The sequence below is a fragment of the Filicampus tigris genome, chromosome 15, assembly GCF_054856515.1.
Source record: "Filicampus tigris isolate MCC_2025a chromosome 15, RoL_Ftig_1.0, whole genome shotgun sequence".
Lineage (NCBI taxonomy): Eukaryota > Metazoa > Chordata > Actinopteri > Syngnathiformes > Syngnathidae > Filicampus > Filicampus tigris.
Window position 1 is genome coordinate 7,741,837 of NC_141231.1, and position 18,628 is coordinate 7,760,464.

The 18,628-nt window shown below is 41.7% G+C and overlaps 1 protein-coding gene across 5 annotated transcripts in view; it reads left to right on the forward strand.

Annotated features, from left to right (window-relative positions):
- Positions 1-16,760, forward strand: part of sema4d (sema domain, immunoglobulin domain (Ig), transmembrane domain (TM) and short cytoplasmic domain, (semaphorin) 4D) — a 49,972-nt gene extending 33,212 nt beyond the window's left edge. For all 5 annotated transcript variants that reach the window (XM_086053488.1, XM_086053491.1, XM_086053489.1 and 2 more), the window contains 14 exons: positions 4,352-4,485; positions 6,458-6,603; positions 6,899-6,961; positions 7,408-7,506; positions 8,205-8,298; positions 8,388-8,504; positions 9,256-9,407; positions 9,498-9,673; positions 10,301-10,457; positions 11,199-11,421; positions 11,580-11,692; positions 11,818-11,990; positions 12,108-12,154; positions 12,973-16,760. In XM_086053488.1, the coding sequence (XP_085909614.1) occupies positions 4,352-4,485; positions 6,458-6,603; positions 6,899-6,961; positions 7,408-7,506; positions 8,205-8,298; positions 8,388-8,504; positions 9,256-9,407; positions 9,498-9,673; positions 10,301-10,457; positions 11,199-11,421; positions 11,580-11,692; positions 11,818-11,990; positions 12,108-12,154; positions 12,973-13,916 (2,638 nt within the window). In that variant the 3' untranslated portion in view covers positions 13,917-16,760. The remainder of the gene's footprint in view (positions 1-4,351; positions 4,486-6,457; positions 6,604-6,898; positions 6,962-7,407; positions 7,507-8,204; positions 8,299-8,387; positions 8,505-9,255; positions 9,408-9,497; positions 9,674-10,300; positions 10,458-11,198; positions 11,422-11,579; positions 11,693-11,817; positions 11,991-12,107; positions 12,155-12,972) is intronic.
- The last annotated feature ends 1,868 nt before the right edge of the window (positions 16,761-18,628 follow it).

The window sequence follows — 18,628 nt, forward strand, 5'->3', positions numbered from 1 at the left end:
AAAATTGACTGCCTGACTACATTGTCTGAAACACTGTAAGTAATTAGATCTACACTGAGTATGTTTGGATGCACGTATTAGTTAGCTAACGCTGTTAGCTTCTGTTAAGCGACACATGTCGATGTGCTATAATTCTTGATGGTTGGGGTATTTTGACCCAAGTATGTCACATGTTATTAAGACATGCAATCTTTTTAAAATTGTGTATAAAAGACATGTCTCCTTAATGAAGCTGACATGTATCGACTTCACCACTTGGTAGAGCAACATGCAACCAACCATCTTACTTGTCTTTTCTGCACTCATGTATAGGAATGCACAATACTCAAGGCACTGGTTCCCTATTGAATAAATGTTCCCCAACTGCATTCTGTTGAAACCCTGACATTCCTTTGGAGCTTATTGTGGCCTACACTTGTAAAGTCTTCCTGGGAAACGTACAGAATCCCAAATCGCGTAGCCAAGGTTCTTGTGTGAGCAGATAGTCGAATGCTCCTTACTCTACCCTCTCTGCTCCAAATGGGCATCCAGCCAACATCGGTGCTCGGTCACCAGCACGCTACTGGGAACCCCACGGCCCTGAGCAGGTGTCCGCCTCCTTGTGAAGCCCAAGGAGCCGAAAAGGCAACACAAAGGGCTCAAAGAGGCCTGCCAGCATGGTAACCATCTTGAATATCCAGGCCCGGTATGGCAGCTCCTCTAAATCTGTCAGCAGGCGTAGGGTGGCTGCCAGTTTTGCTCTTTCTGTTACTGTAACCCACCAAGCCCTCCAAATGGGCTTTTAAGGCTTTTGTTAAGCCTTGACCTAAATGAGGCGCATGCACAGCACTAGCTGGGATTGGCTAAGAGTTCAGAGACACCAAGAAAGTTATGATTTAGACTTGTACCTTTGTTTTTGCTCTTCTTTCAGACCGACTATTTTACAGAATGATTACATCTGTAGTCTGTGAACACGCTGCTAAGCCAAATTGGGCCGGCAATTTGATTTGGCAAGACTGTGGCTGTGTCCTCTCCTAACTCTCTGTTCATTGTTTGCTACTCTGGAGTGTTGATGTAGAGGGATGGAGGTGGGGGGTTGGATGACGGCGGAGTGAGTGGAGGCCAGCTTCAATAAACAATTGGTCCTTGTGCACTTGGAGCAACACCCCTTTAACCCCCTTAATGCATAGTTTATGCCTGAAACTGCCAAGTTTGGTTGGTGATCCCAATGTTTGGGAGGTCAGAACGTCCTAGGCAATTTGTTCTCATTTACTAGAGAATCAATAATCAATGAACAACCCCCACCCCACTCCATTTTCCCAACAGAAGTGATTGATTGTTTATGTTGCCTCCCACCATCCACACCCTAGTTATTAAAAGTAAGGACTAACCTATATTTAGAATTAGCCTGCATGGTACTTTTGGTTCACAAGAGAACAGTGGATTATTTGTGGTCGATATACCAGACCACCAATGTAAGACCCATATAGAAAAAAAAAAAATTAAAAACAGCCTCATTTGTTGTAAATATATTTTTTGTGGAGCCTCAAAACACTACCATTTGCGAACAGCCAATACGCCATTTTTATCCATTTTCGGTGCAAAACTGTTTTGGTGTGTTGAAAATGCCTTAAAGAGAAAGTCAACCCAAAAACTGTCGTTACAATAATATGTTCTTTGCAGCCCCACTAGTCCAAACACGGCATTCTGATTGATATTGTGTTTGTGGCATATGAGTTTAAAATGCAAACATTTGGAAGCAACCAGCCAAAGTCTCATTGCTTTGGAAAAAAATAAAAACATTTTGTGTAAATGGAAACGAGGAAAAAATTTGAGTTTGGTGTTTCTCACAAGTGACAATGGTTTTGTTCTGGTTTGTTCCAATACGAGAGAACCCCAATATGTTTTGTTTTAATCAAGATTTTGGCGCTTTTATAGTTGTGGCCTACACTTGTAAAGTCTTCCTGGCAAACGTTTGCAGGCTCCAAGAAAACATTTAATGTCTTTAAGACAAACTACCAAAATATGACAATGGATAAAACCGTGTTGCTGTTGGTTCTTTTTTGTATAAAAACAGCATTTTCAAGCCTGAAAATGCAAATATTTGTCTGTACACAAACACAAACGTTTGATATGAAGGAATAAAGTCCAAAAAATCATGCTTGCCATTTCAAGATTTATTAAAATAAATTTTAAAATACTGGGAGCAGATCCCAAAGTACATTTTTTTTTAGCACAGTAGTGTTACCATTTAGATGTAAATGCTGAAAATATTCGCCCGTCAAAAGGGAGTTTTGTAATGCATATCATGAATGAGCTTTTACCTTTTTAGTAGAAATTCACAGTCACCCAAAAATGCTACCAGTATTACTGTGAATGGTACAGCAAAGCCTCGTAGTGTTTGTGCTTTATTTTCCGCACTGCTAAATGCAGCGGCTCTTAGTACACATCTATGCAATGAGCGTTTATTTGAATGACCATTGGTGTATTCCTTACTGGGGATCATGTTGACATCTGTACAAAAAACTTTTCGAACTGCTATTTAAATTTTTGCCAAGTAAAACCTATGCGTCCTCTTCTCACAAGACACCCGATAACCTGTTATCTCTACCTTCATGTGGCCGACTCACCCGTTTGCTTGCAGGTATCATTTGAGGGTGTTGTGGAAAAACAAGAATAACCCGCTTTTGTCCAGATCACATTACCCTCTCTGTGTGAATAAGTGCATGACCTACCCACTGTGTGTTTGTCACAATATTATTTGTTGATATGACATCATGTGAACACAAGGGTGTCACCGACAGTGTGAAAACGTGAGTTCTGCTAGCATGTAGCTTCACCACACACAAAAAACTCAATTTATGATCCTTACCCGTCACATGTTTGGATAAAGAAGTGGAAGCACTTTGAATGGACTTATGTCAGTTGAACACTTTGAGCGATAATTTCATTCTAACTTTAGTTAATCTCCCCTCAGTCCATGTCAGATTGTCACAAAACTTGACCTGAAGACTTCTAGTTCATGCCACTATTGCAAGGCACACTTGGCCAACGCCGTCCGTGCATGTGGCACCAGCGGGATTGAGAACAGATTTAGGGATTTGTTTGAATATTTCTGCTTAATCTTTAAAGTCCCCCCCACACACCCTTAGATTTTCAGATGGTCGACTTGAGGTCAACTCTTAAACATTGACCTATTATTGCGTTAAATATAGCGTTAAACATTGACTGAAACTATGGAAATGTCGTAAGATATTTGTCACTTTCAGATAGTTTACGGAGGTTATAATTAAAATGATTGTGGTACTGGTAAAGTTATGACTTGATTCTCATAACATTCAGACTTTCTCCACATAGTAATGCCACACTGTGACTTTCTGAAATTTTGGGTTTATTCTTGCCAAAAAAAACAACAACAAAAAAACAATTTGGCTCTCACAACATTAAGATTAGCACTAAATTTTCTCTTAAAATGCAGGCCTTTTTACCTCTTATTTCCAATCTCAACAACTATTTTCCCCCCCAAAAATACTTTTTCCTTCTTGCAACACTGCAACTACATTACTCCCAGTCCACCCCCCCCCCCCGCGCTACTGCGAGTAATCAAAGCTGACCTGTTTTCTGAATCTGAGCCGTTATTGTATTGTTGTTGTTGTGAGCAGTTGTGATGTCATTTTCAGTCGACAGAAGACAAAATGGCCACCCCCAGAGATGACGAGTGCGTTTTGCTGCTTAATATATATATTCCACAAATGCAAAATTAATCTGAATGCTGTGTTTCATCTTGTGGGTCTGCTGGGAACATATTCTTGAAAAAAAACATGTTTGGGTTGACTTCCGCTTTAAGAAATTTCTTCCAGAACCAATTAATTTCGTAAATAGAGGTACCACTGTACTTCGGATGTCATTGTGGACCTTAAATGTTGCCTTGTTTATTTTTCATTGTCTGTTACTTTGTGTGTAGAACACGCATCACTATTTTATTTGGATAATGTTAAAGTTTTGGGTACAGTACTTGAAATTAGAACATTGACCAAAAGTGGTATCTCTGTCATACAGTACAGTTACTACGTCCAACAGCTACCATATTAAATAATATCCCTGACAGTTTTAATCAAAACTGTTATCTCTGTGCACTGAATTTCTTTAACTGCATGTGACAAGCAACATCAAGTGACATGAGACTGAGTAAGTCATGCCGATCCGGTATCAGGGAAGTGGATTTGCGTTCCCTTCCCATTTTTGGTCAGCAGAGCGTGAGAACACGAGCCTGCGAGGAGCTCTTCCTCCTTCTTATTTATGTCATCTAAATTGTGAAATATATTTTGGCTCGCGACCATGTATGTCTGACTCTCGCCGTTGTGTCTTGCAGAGGAAATTTCACCATTCCGAAGTTGTCGGAGTCCAACATGGGGTATGGTGTGCTGAGCGTGTTCCTGGGGCTGCTCCTGGAGGTGTCCACCCATGGACCCCATGCTCTACCCCGAACCTCCTGGAGACACCAAGGTGAGTCCTCTTAAAACTCAGGAGCCCCTATCTCCCTTGTGTGTTTTTATTTTTATTTTTATTTTTTTTAAGTAACCATGTTCAGTCTTTTGAAAAGTCACATCCAAGAGAAAAAATATACAATTATGAGTTAATGGACAACAAAGTCAAGAAAGCAAAAAAAAAAAAAAAAATCTTAATATTGTTGACTTTATCCTCATATTTCGATGTTATTCTCTTGAAGACATCATTGATCGTCAAAAATTCACGAGACAAAATGGTGCTTCACTTTGAGCAAATTTGCTTTCAAAAGAAGACCATGGAAATGCCTGTTCATGGTAGTCTGTCGATTGTCAGTCTAGCAAATAATGCACCGATACTGATGTGCTAACCTAGCTGAACTCACTGTAGTCACTTTCCATTAGTAAGGCTTCTTTTCAAATGTTCTGAGCTCCTGTTTCTTGGTCATATTGCTGTCAGCTTATTTTCTGTAGCGGAGGTTTGAGTAAGCTGACGTCATGCGTTCAGACCGCAAACTGGTAGAGAGTGAATCAACAGAGCCAACTAGTTCATCCAATTTTTGTTTCTCCTTGCGTCAAGATGCCAAATATCAATCCATCCCACACAAGACAAGAATTAACAATCAATTAGTCCACAAAACTGGTGTACAGCGCACACCCGCATCTACATAGTTCGACATTCGGGAATTTGCTTGATTCCGAATCTTTTTTAATTGCTAACCTTCCGCCCTATTCTCTGAACATCTTACCTATATGATGTTTTTGTACTCAGGCCAAAGAAATAAAATTATTACTTTAGTGCCATCTAGTGGAAGCTTGGCATTGTTATTGGGTTTAATTCTTTGAATGTTTTTGTCATCTGCATTTGAGATGTTCATGTCCTGTTTCCTTGGCAGTCTTTCTACTTCTCTCCCGACAGCTACTGATAATAGCTGACGTTGTCTACTTTGCTGTAACAATTGACCTATATTCCCAAACTTTGAATATTGTGTTTACAAATAGAAGACAAAAAGGTGAGTTTAATGACTTAAGACGGTTTATGTCAAGTGCTAGTGTACACATTTGTTCGTGCATGTGTGACAATGCACCAACTTATGCTAGCGCTAGCTGTTATTTAGATTATGCTAGCTAATGCTATTGATGAGCCTCATGTGCAGGTGGTTTGTGATATTCTAATTTCTGAATACAGATAGGTAAAATGGGTTCATGATTGTGTACATGCTAAATGCACGGCATTGACCCTTTATGGTTCTCTGTTTTAAGTGCTTTGCCACCATCTTGTGGGGTCAATATGCAATTACAAACTCCTTTTGTGGATGCGGGTTAAATTAATGGATTCTTGCTATTCAAGGCAGGGGCTCAGTCCATCCCTTCACTCATGAATAGCTGGGATTCATGGTACACACTTCCCATCTATTCATTTTAGCCTCTTACTAGCAGATTTTTGGGGAATGTGGACACTATCACTGTGATTGTGCATATGCGTGCGACTTGAGTCAATTTTTTATGAGCAAGCGCAGTCTGGTTGTGCCTTGTCAGCCACAATGCCTAGAAAAGGCACAATGGAAGGCACTTAAAGTGTGAAGCAGTTGCATAGTGAGCATACTTGCCCCTCCTGGTGTCCGCCCTACATCATGTATGTAATTGATGGTTCTGCATGTAATTCACTGTAAATGACTGTTTATCTTGTCGGAACACGACAACGGCCTGGCACTGGAAAAGAAAATACATGCTAGACCTTTTTTATCGTGATATATTGGTCAGAGACTTGTTAAACAGCCCTTTATGTGTTTCCTGCTCGGAGAAAAGCTATTTTTACGCTGCCTGTGCGTTGTGTTAGATGTGTCTCAAGCAAAAATGGCCTGGTCTCTGACAAGTGAGGGGAGAAAAAAATAAACCAGTGCAATGCAAACCTTTGACCTTTAAGGATACATTTCACAATTATTTATCAATTTTGTGGTTCCTGTGCTCAGAATTGGAGCTGATGGAGTTCTCCGAGCCGGGCATCTCCAACTACTCCACATTGCTGCTTAGCAACGAACGGGATGCACTCTATGTGGGCGCCCGGGAGGCCATCTTTGAGCTGAGCAAGAAGAATGTGACTGTTCGAAACAACAAGGTATGAAGGAAATTTGTCATCATTGGTGCGTCTGCGTATGCGTGGCAACACCACGGCAACACCCTTCGGTCATGCCTTCTGTTTCTACCATCTCTGATAGGCTGTTCTTGTTGCAGTATGACAAGTTTAAAGATACTAATACAATGACAGGCATAAGATGGGGCTAGAGAGGGATGATTTTTCCAAAGATCATTTTTATAGTAATCTTCTGTCAGGCCATACAGACAGTTTTAACGTACTGACTGTTATTTTTAAACTACAAACTCCCCATTTAATTCTGACTGCTCTGTTCTAGGTTCTGTGGCAAGTTGGCGAGACCCCCATAGCCATGTGTACTCTCAAAGGAAAATCAAAGGAGGTGAGAGAGCAAGAATTCTGCTTCCTTTGCCTTGAATTACAAAGTGCGAGTGCCCAACATATGAGTATTTAAAGATATGATGCGTTACTTGATCTTTCTTTGTTCGTTTGTTCATGTTTTTGGTAACGTGATAATGTCTGTAATTAACCAGTGTCGGTTAATTATACGTCATAAAACACTTTTATTTCTTTGCGATGACCTTTATGCTTTACTGTGTATTTTTATGTTGATGTTTTTTAAATGTAACTAAAAATGGTGTATTTTGGGGAGGAGAACAGATTTAAGGCATTTCAATTTATTTCAAAGGTGCAAATTAATTTGACATATGAATAAATTGAATCACGTGCTTGGGTCAAGGAACCATTGAGGTCCGTTTAGTCAACCTACCTGTGTACTGCAAAGAATATGCATTGTATTTTAATCCACCCGTCTCTGTTGGCATCCAGACCGACTGTCTGAACTACATCCGAGTGCTGCAGGTGGTTGACGACCAGCGGCTCTACGTCTGCGGGACACATGCCTTTCAACCGCAGTGTGATTATTTGGTGAGTTGTTCACTACCTTTTTCTACAATTTCCCTCAAAACTCACTCAATGGCACCCCCTTGGAAAGTAGAAACAAAATTAGCCCCGGCACTGGTTTTGCTATTGGCACAAAGTTGATAGGACATATGGACCCTGACCAATTTTGAACAGAAAGGCATCCAATTTGTTTTGAGGCAGCCATTTTGGGCAAATTGGAGAACTTTCAGTTTAACAAAGTCCAAATTCGCCCAGTGAGCGTCGGTCGTAAGCAGATGGGTGACACTACGTTGCCAAGATTCTGTGCATACGCTGTCTAATGTGGGCACTGCAAGGCATCAAAGTTTGATCATTTTTGCTAATTTGTTATGAAAACATGAATGCACGGGTCTGTTCCTCATGGCTCGCAGCTTTAATTTTGTATTTATTATTTATTCCTATTGATTGTATTATTTGTGATTGAGTTGTTTTATTTTGTACTCTCTTTATTCATATGTTTTGCTTATGTTTTGTTTTCTGTTAGAAATACTGTTTCTATAGTCTATACTGTTTTATTATTTTAGGCCAAATACATTTTGAGTGCTTTCGCCAAACGCACTAACGCATCGAATTTCAACGCACCAAATGTATCAGTCATCCTGGTGAAAAGTGGTTGGTAGAGGTTGTACACATGACTGCTCAAAAATGTGGCTTGTGATGCATCTTGGAATTGTTTTTTGCAGTCTTTGGCTGACTTTTCATTAGAGGGTCGAGCAGAAGATGGCCGGGGGAAATGCTCCTTCGATCCCTCACAAAGCTTCACCACCATCATGGTTGGTAAGTTAAGGACCCTTTTAAACAACTTTTTGTCATTGATAATCATCCCACAGAAATTAAAATGCCTTTTAATCCAATGTTTTCATCAGATGGAGAGCTGTACTCTGGGACTGCTTATAACTTCTTGGGGAGCGAGCCCATTATTTCTCGATATTCTCCATCACCGTATCTGCTGAGAACGGAGTATTCCACATCATGGCTCAATGGTGAGCGCCCGGAAAACAGCGGACTAAAACTCAGTGCGACTCTGCTTTCACATTTCTTTGACTTCACCCCCTGAGCGTTGACTGCAGTTGAAAATATGAAAAATAAGATGGCCTATGCTATTAAGTTAAAGCAAAAATGTAAGTAACAATGTGTACTGTGATGCAGCTTACTGTACATCATCTGTGTGATAAGTATTTGTACATCTGTACCTTGAATTAGGAATGAATAAGATACTCATACTCAACCAACCTCGTAAATGGCCAACAGAAGCTCAAGTCAGTGCTTCTAAGTCTTACAAGGCCACGCACTTTAAAAGCACACACACAAATACTACCATGTGTATGCATGTTCAGGCTTAATTACACCTGTTATATTTTACAAGAGAGTAATATTTGTCTATACATTAAAAAAAATAAGGAGCTGGAATGGATTAATGGCATTTTAATTCATTTCAATTGGGAAAATTGGATTTACATACCAGTAAATTGAGTTTGAAATTGAACTTGTGAGTCAAGGTATTACTGTATGTGCTGTTCTTTTAACAGCCAAGAGGCTGCTCTATATTTTGGGAGGAAATCCTTTTGACTCTTGCTGGACTGAGGTTTTGTGCTCATGTGATGCTATTTTAGTGATGCACAAATTTTGGTTATATTTGTCACATGGGTTGGCAGATTTATACATTTTAAGTGTCTGGGACATCCCATACACCAGTACTGTTTTTGAGAACACCTCTACTCATGTTTTCTGCAGAGCCCAGTTTTGTTTTTGCCGACGTAATCAGGGAAGGGGAGAACCCTACAGACGGCGAGGATGACAAAATCTACTACTTCTTCACCGAAGTATCCGTGGAGTATGAGTTCTTCGGCAATCTGCTCATTCCGAGGGTGGCGCGTGTTTGTAAGGTGGGTACATTATTCATCGTAGCCTACATAGCACCATCCCCGTAATCTTTTTTTCCTCGAGCTTATCTCAGTTGGTCTTGCCCAACACAGGGTGACCAGGGAGGACAGAGGACGCTGCAGAAGAAGTGGACATCCTTCCTGAAAGCCAAGCTGGTGTGTTCCATGCCTGAACTCAACTTCGTCTTCAACGTGGTGCACGACGTCTTTATCCTGAAGGGCGCCCACTTGAGGGACACAGTCATCTATGGGGTCTTCACCTCCCAGTGGTCAGTCATACTTGTTCACATGTCCATTGTCAATCATCTATCCATCCATTTTCTGCAGTGCTTTCTCACGTAAGGTGGAGTCTAGCAAGTCAGATTACCGGCAGAAAACACACACGACCACGGCGTGAACATGTATAAACCAAGAAACTCTCCATTGAGAGACAGGCATGCCAACTGCTATCTTACTGTTCTGCAGGAAATCATGTAAAGTGAATGAATTGATAGTAAAATTTGAAATAACCAAACAGGCAGTGGATTAAGAAGCATTTTAACGTTCCGTAGTCCAAGTGAGATAATACTAAATGTAGAATTTCTCTATATGCTAACGTCTACTTAGCAAATTTAGTGCGTATGCAATTGATTTCACCACTTTTGGAATTGCCACTGTATACTGTAAAAACCAAATCCAACCAAGTTGAGATATCTAAAATCAAGGCAACTTGTGTTTTGTCTGTCAAGATATTTGCTTTCACCTGGCAGTTTTTGTGCTAGAGCATTTTTTTCCCCCTTAAAAATCAGAAATTGAGACTATATTACTGGTTATGAGTTGTTCTTATTTTAAACCAATTTTTGCAGTGAATTTTGCGCAATGTCTCTTTAAACCTGGCCTCCATTTTCTCTCCAAAGGGGAAATGTTGGTCTGTCAGCAGTATGTGCCTACAACATGTCCGCTGTGGATGAGGTCTTCTCCAAAGGCAAGTACATGCAGAAGGCCACTGTGGAGCAGTCCCACACTAAGTGGGTTCGTTACAACGGCGTTACTCCTTCACCACGCCCTGGAGCAGTAAGTTCATATTCGCTACATCAGTTGTACATCTGTTTTTACATAAACAATTGACATTTTTCGCTGAAATTAGCCCCATTCTTCGTCTCATGCAAACGGGTATTTTATTTAGCCCACTTTATATACTGCTGGTGAGTCCAGTTTTCATTACCATGACAACCAGGGCTGAACCCTTACTACTAGAGGGGCTGCTTCTTGTGGAAGCAGCGCAGTGCGCTTACAAGGCAAGGCAAACACAGTCATGATGCCCTTCACATCTGTGTGCCATAAAGGTTTTGAATATTAAGGTTTATCATCAACTAAAAGTTTGACTGAGAACATTCTCTTACTTTGTGAGTGACCATGTCTTTATCAATATCTAACAAGTGAATCACCTCATTGCTTTGTAATAGATAGAACATTAATCCACATTTAATATGGTTTCCCACTTCAACCGCTTTAACACTGACATCTATGTGATAAAAAGCGTCACTTGTGTCACCCTTAACTTAAGATCTACGGCATCCACCTCAGCTAAAACTAACAGCAGTTCTACAGTACTATGTAAATTAACCCCCCTTGTTTATGTAAGATTGGGGCAGAAGCGTAGGAGATCACTACTCAGACTTTTCAGAAACTTTCAGTCTCTGGATGGGGCGGGCAGGCACTCTTGAGACTCAACTATTTGTATGCAACAAAGAAAACACATTTTTCCATAATATTTCACCCTGATATTAAAAACAGTTCCATGTGCTCTGGCAGTGTATCAACAACCGCATGCGGCAGCAGAACATCACCAGCTCGCTGCACCTCCCCGACAAGACCCTGCAATTCGTCAAGGACCACCCCCTGCTGGAGGACCCCGTTCTGCCCATCGGCAACAGGCCCCGCCTCATCACCAAGGACGTCAACTACACGCAGGTCGTCGTGGAGCGGGTGCGCGCCCTCGACGGGAGCATCTTCGATGTCATTTTTACCGGAACGGGTACGAAACATGAAACTGCTACAGTCAATAGGTGGCACATTTCTAGTTGTATACAGCCATCCATCCATGCTAGCGCTGGGAAAACATGTAAACACCACATGGGAGATTTGAATCCAGAATGCGTGTCAGGCATGCTAACCACTATCCCACCACTTTAGATAAGGGGGTCCTGCACAAGTCAGTGGTCCTCGGAAAAGAGGTCCACATGATTGAGGAAATCCATCTGCTGAAGAACTCCGAGTCCATCAAGAATTTGGTGCTGTCTTCCGAGGTCAGTATTGTTGCATATTTAACACATCCCCAGGCAGTAGATGCCTCCTTCACATGTTAGGGGAAACAAATGTGTTCTCTCCCCATCTGTATATGATGATATAAATCCTCTGACCCTCCTCACAGACGCAATCCCTGTATGCCGGTTCTGACTCAGGCGTTGTTCAGTCTCCCACGGCGTTCTGCGGCAGCTATCAGTCCTGCGATGACTGCATACTGGCCCGAGACCCATATTGTGCCTGGGACCCTCATACTGCTCGCTGCGTCAAAATCTCTGACACGCCCAGTCAGCAGATCAGGTGATTCAGCCATGACATAACCTTTGACTATAGCTCACTGTTGTCTGTATTTTATGCTGTCACTGCAACATTTTTGCCGATTGTTTAAAACAAAACAAAAAAAATTCTTCCCTCCAGGACTCTAATTCAGAGCCTAAGTGGTGATGCAGACAAATGTCCTAAAGGTAAGTTGGCATAAAAGATAAAACTTCCATTCATAGATGTGTGATGCAATATTTGGATTGTCTGGAATTTATTTTTGATGAATAATGTCTTAAAGCAATTGATCCTATTTTGTTCAGGGAAAAGCAGTCTTGTGACAGTAAAATTCTATTTTTGACAAAGAAGAATAGTTGTATTTCAAATAATAATAACAATGCTTGTAATTTTTCTGTGTAAGGTACTAAAAATCACGGGGGAAATGCTAGAATAATAGTTAATATTAACAGGAAAAGCTAGTAAAATTGTTTGGAGTTAGATAAGTACGGTAATCATTTTCGGAATAAAAAGTCCTTTGTAGTACAGTTAGAAGTCCCAAGTTGTAATTTTTATATTAAAATATAATTAAAAAGTCACCATTTTTGTGGAAACAGTAACTTTAGAAAAAAGGTACTTTTTAAAAAATAAAATAAAATATATTTTTATATATATTCATTTTCATATCAAAAAGTCATGAAGTTAGGAGAGCAAAGCCATAGTAAAATTACAAACATAATTTTTCAAGGTTGCAACATTGTAAGAATAAAGTTGTGATTTTGATAGAAAATAGTTGTAGGAACTTTTAAAAATTTTTGTTTAAAAATTAGTTTTTTGTGTGGAATTAAAAGTGTTAACATTTCTTGAGTTAAAATGGAGTGCACTACGCTATGCTATTTGTTAAATGTCATTTTAAGCGGTTAAAAAGAATTACAAATGAATTTAAAAAGGATGTTTCATTTTCCTCTCCAGTCCTTCAGTATTGTGACTATGGTGTGGTAAATTAATGTGACTTTCCGTTGGGTAGCTCCCATTGTGCCCCTGAAGGACTACCAGCGTGTTTCAGTGAAGCCCGGCAGCTCCGCCGAGCTGCCGTGCCTGGTGCGCTCCAACATGGCGCAGGTGACGTGGCGATCCAACGGCTCGCTCCTCACCGAGGCCTCGCCCTTCCACTTCATCCGCGAGAACGGCCTGCTCATCTACAGCGTGGCCGCCGAGGACCAGGGCCGCTACGAGTGCTGGTCCGTGGAGTTCGTCGCCGCCGTCGGGAAGAACTTCACTCGCCTCCTGGCGGGCTACGTCTTGAATCTGGAGGTCCCGCACGCCGCGACCACCCGCCAGAGCCAGGAGATCACGCACGGCGTGGAAGGTAAAGTTGAGGCCGACAGAACGCTAACATCCGCCCTTGCCCCGCCCAATATCACTGCCGCCGTGCAGCTCACGTCCCCGCCCCGCACGTCACTAACCCCAAGCAGCAGTACCGAGCAGACGCCCGAGCAGCACGTCCCCCCGAAGAGCGACGCCCCGGAGGCGGAGTACTTGCAGCACGGCAACGGCACGGCCCTCCTCTTCCTCTTCTTGCTCTTCTTCCTGCTCTTCCTGGCTGCCGTGGCTTACAACTGCTACATGCAGTACCTCCCAGCTCCGTGCCTGCGCGTGCGGGCAGCCCTATTGGGCACGCACAAGAAAAGTGATGCCGCCCGGCCTGAGTACAGCGCCTGCGAAGCGGGCCTCATGGAGGCTCCGGCCGTGTCAGACAAAGTCGCCGCGATGGAGCGGCCGGCGCAGAACAGCAATCAGAACCTGCGCGCGCTGCGTGATACGGGCTACGAGACGGAGCCCGAGTGCAGCAACGGGCGCGTGCCCTCGCACGCCTTCGGCGACGAAAGCCCATCCCCGCAGAAACCCTTCGACGTGGACTGCGACTCCCAGTCCATCCAGTTCGCTGACGCCGACGAGCCTTATTGCTAGAAACAAAATGGAAGATGGCACTTGTGCCACACATGTTGTCTTTTGCTTTTTATGTTCAGGAAGCTGCTGTGCCGTCTTAAGCGGGGTATCTACTATGGTTGCAAAGGGGCAGAAAATTTTCAAAAAGTTCCAGTTGAAATTAAAGATAGGGATTTTCGGGAAATATTTCAAGACGTCCGTGGGAATTAAGCGAATATATGGGAATTAACTGGGATTTGAGGGTAATTTAATAGAAAGGTATCATGTGCAAGCATAAATATTTAAGTCCCCTACTATGAGCCAACCTTCACCTTTGTGAATTCCTGGTTAATTCTCATTAATTCCCATGAAATATTTCCATTTTTGAAAATTCCCAGAATTTTGCAACCTTAGTACACGCGTACCGATTTTTTTATAACTTATTCGAAAAGGTGAGGGACCTGACACACAAGTGAAAAAAAGTTACCATGCGTGTTCTTACTGCTATTATGTGTGGTACACTCAAGATGACCAACACAGCACAACTCACACACACACGATATCTCCAAGTCAGCAAACCAGATGCCTATTGTACTACCAAGACTGACCTGTGAGTGGCAGCACAGGGCCACACAGCATCCAGATTGCCAGAAAATACAAAGAAGCGTAATAAGAGAATGAAGACATACAAAAAGCAAGGCGTAATGTTAAATACAAAGAGCAAGGCGTAATGTTATCTTTTCTGATAACATTGCAGTTGTAAACTTTAATTTTTATTGTGGAGAATGTCTCCTCTATTTGTGTCCGCTAACAGCTAAATTGGCTATTACTCCATTTAATGTCACAGTGTTTAATGATTCATGATTGTATTGAACAGGTTTAGCATTACGAGTGTCTGTTGTCCCGAGTATATGAGGGAGGAAAGGTCACTCTTAAGTTCTTAACACACCCCTCACCACAGGTTAATCACCCAGGATAATCTTTCAGAGACATACTATAACCAGGCAGGACTTCGCTGACTGATCACCATGGAGGAAAAATATTTTTCTAATTTGTCCCAGTTGTTGGTATGGGTGTGCGTGTACCTCGTTTTAGCTTCGGTCCAGCAAGAAAACGAATTCCTTAATTCCAAATTGGAAACATTGTTTACCAAATTGGTAAGTTATGTGGATGTTTTCCAAATTGGACTCTTTGAACATGCTGAGAAAGTCATCATTTTTGTTTTGTTTTTTGTGATGTCTGCATCCTGGGCCGATGAACTTCAACAATTCTCAGGGAAGGTTTTGCTCAGCATGTCGTCGGCCAGCTTTATTCTCGGGAGGAGGGGGACGATGGTTGATTGACTGGAGATCTGTTGGACAAATCAAACCACTCTTGCGTTGAGAGAAAAATGTCCAGTTTTTCTGCCACATCGTTGTCATCACTGATATCACTTGTTTTCAATCATCCACCTTATCTACAAACGGAAACTTTTTTTTTTTATTGAGCCTCCTATTTCCTCAAATAGTGGCCATACCTGTAATAGACAAATAATTTCCTTAAACAAATAACAGTTTAAAAAGAAACAGAACAAAAGCAACTAAAACTGGATAAGTAAGTGTGATTGTCAGTTCATAAATGCCATTTTTCACACAGGAACTGCTGATCCCATTTGTACTTTGTTGGTAAGGAGGCACATAAACAGTACATTAGATGATTATGAATGTGTAGACTACACAGTATTGATAATCATATGTTATGTGGAGTTTTTAACGATGAGCATTCCAGTCGCCTCCTTTGGCGTGGTTGCTCCACAATGTTGTATGTATCAATGTTTGTTCCACGGAGCGACACGGCAACTGATGCACAATCTGCCTCGTTGTTGGTGTTTTTGGGAGTCCGCATATAATTGTATTTTTTTCATACAAAACACGAGGCCTATTTCTCGAAGTTGACCGATTGCCAAGCTTTGCAGTGTTGCTAACCGAAACAGCACCATCTTGACAGGCAATTGGTCAATTGAGATGTGCCACCTATTTGTTTTGCTCATTCCTTTTTTTGTTTAGTTTTAAACTCCTGTCACTTAACGCAAATTGTAAACTCATTACATGAATAACGGCTTCCCCCGTCTGCAGTTCATCTAAAGAACCCCCCCCAAAACAAAAATGGACACTATTTGCGGGAACGAGGTATTTAAGGTGAATTTATTGTGAGTGGTTTTATTTATAGCTGTTTCTCCAGCATCCATCTTGTTCTCTTGCACATCTTTCATGTCCCATGTTCCTCAATTTTCCTTTTTTCCTTCCTTGTCTCACCACCACCATTTCCTTCCTTACTTCGCAGCCTCTTCGTCTGTCTTCCCTTCCTCTACTTTCACTTTTTCCTCTTCTGCCATGAAGCCTCACGTGGAGGCTGGTGAGGTGGAAGTAAGGCTCTTGCCCCCCCTACTGAAGGACCAGGCGTGGGGGCTTCATGCCCACGAGGCCTTCCTGCTCTTCTGTCTGGCCTTGGGTGAGTGTTGTGCCCCGCACACCCCCCAGCCTAAAAAAAAAAACACTTTTAACCCTGCTGCTCATTTGTTTCTGGACTTCCCCTGCATGGGCTGACTAACATTGTGGCCTGTCCACTGAGCTCTTCAACTTTTGAATGTGGTGGCACTGTAAGAAGAAGCTGACATTCCGACTTTGAATGTCCGCGAAGGGGTGCGGTGGTGGTTTTTGTTTTTGTTTGTTTTTAATCTATGGTAGGCTCACTGTGTTTCATCCCACTTTGCCAACTGGGCCGTTTTTTGTGCCTGCAAACGTGTCAAGATATTTGTGTGTATATATGGGAAAAAGACATGTAAATAAATGGAGCTTGTCAGTAGGTAGGTAGGGAGACAAAATAAAAGGTGTCAAATGTGTCTAACACTGGCTCGTTTGCTTTTTTAGTTTGCTGGTTTGGTGAGAATAAGACAACATAGCTGAGGAGACAGACCTTGTGGTGTGCCACAGTGTAACCGCTAAAGTTCTATAACACACTTTATATATATATATATATATATATATATATATATATATATATATATATATATATATATATATATATATATATATATATATATATATATATATATATATATACTAACAATACTCACGCTTTTGTGTGAGAAAATCTCTCATTTTCTTTACCTTTGCAGTACTGTATTTGCAATACTACCACAGAAGGATACCTTATGATGGCAAAGCCGTCACGTGTGATGATCTTCGAAGCAAAAAAGAACATTTGTCAGCCTGTCTATCGCAGACTTGCTCGAATGCGGGCTGTTCTCGAGTTTAGTTAGGCGAAGAGCTTTGCAATGGCTCGCTATATTAGCGTCTTGGTTGCTATCATTAGCTGTGGCTTTAGTCGTGGCTGGTTACTTTGCATTTATGTGGTAGGCTTGAACTGCTTATGGTAAGCACTGAGCAAAGTCCTTCATCACAAAGAAGGCATATCACGCCTTCAGGGCATTTTTTTAAATGTACCATTCATCGGACCAACAACGCTCACGCGCTCCTCCATTTTCATGTCTTCTCTCTGTTCCTGAACTTGAATCGGGTTATGCCAAACACAATGTCAGCCAATCAGTCCACTTCACGGTGTGACACTGACCATTGTTTTTCAGCCCCAACAACTCAAGCACAAGGCCCATGCATCAAAACAGATCTCATCATCATCATACAGAAAAATTAAAGTTAGAGATTAAAAATTAGATTGTGATTAAATAAAATATTGCTTTAACTGTGACTGTAATTAATTGATCGTAATTAATGCACTATTTTGACACCCCTATATATAATATTCAGAGGTGGGCATTCCGTTTGATCGAGCCTGTTTTGCTGACGTTAGATGATAGACGGGAAACTTAAAAAATAAACGGACTAAGCACAGACTGAAGTGGGTTTTCGGCCGTCGGTGTAATCATAACTATCCATCCAATATCGATACCGATTATCCTCACAAGGGTGCTGGAGCCTATCCCAGCTGTCTTCGGGCAGTAGACGGGGGACACCCTGAAACGTTTGCCAGCCAATCGCAGGGCACACAGAGACAAACATCCGCACTCACAATCACACCTAGGGACCATTTAGAGAGTCCAATCAATTTACCATGCATGTTTTTGGAATGTGGGAGGAAATCGGAGTACCCGGAGAAAACCCACGCAGGCACGGGGAGAACATGCAAACTCCACACAGGGAGGCCAGGGCCGGGATCGAACCCACGACTTCTGAACTGTGAGGCGGACGTGCTAACCAGTCGACCATCGCCTTGCCCGTAATCATAACTAACCTGGTCAATTTCGAACGGACCTCAGAGTCCATTATTGAAGGACGCCCATTTTGCTAAAGATAGATTGAAACGCGACCCTGACTGCATTGACTGTATATGTACAGCAGGTGGCGATATGCACCAACGAGAGAATCATTAGTTTCTCAGGCTGACCATCCATTATCCACACCGCTTATCTAAGAAGTAATATAGTACCATTAGCTTTGAACAGAGAGAGTTGTACAAAAAAGTTCTTGTTAGTTAAGTTTTACATTTCTATTTTTATTTTTGGAAAGAGTGGGGTTAGGAGGTTGTGAAACTTTTGAAACAGTATTGTTCAAGCCCACATTTCACAAGGTGCAGTATTGCACTAAAAGTTGTTTGCCAACCGCTAAAAGACGGAAGAAAGATGAAGAAGACCATTTTGAAGAAAACCCCTCATTCATTTATTGTAATTTATGTTTTATTTCGATTTGCAAGGTCTA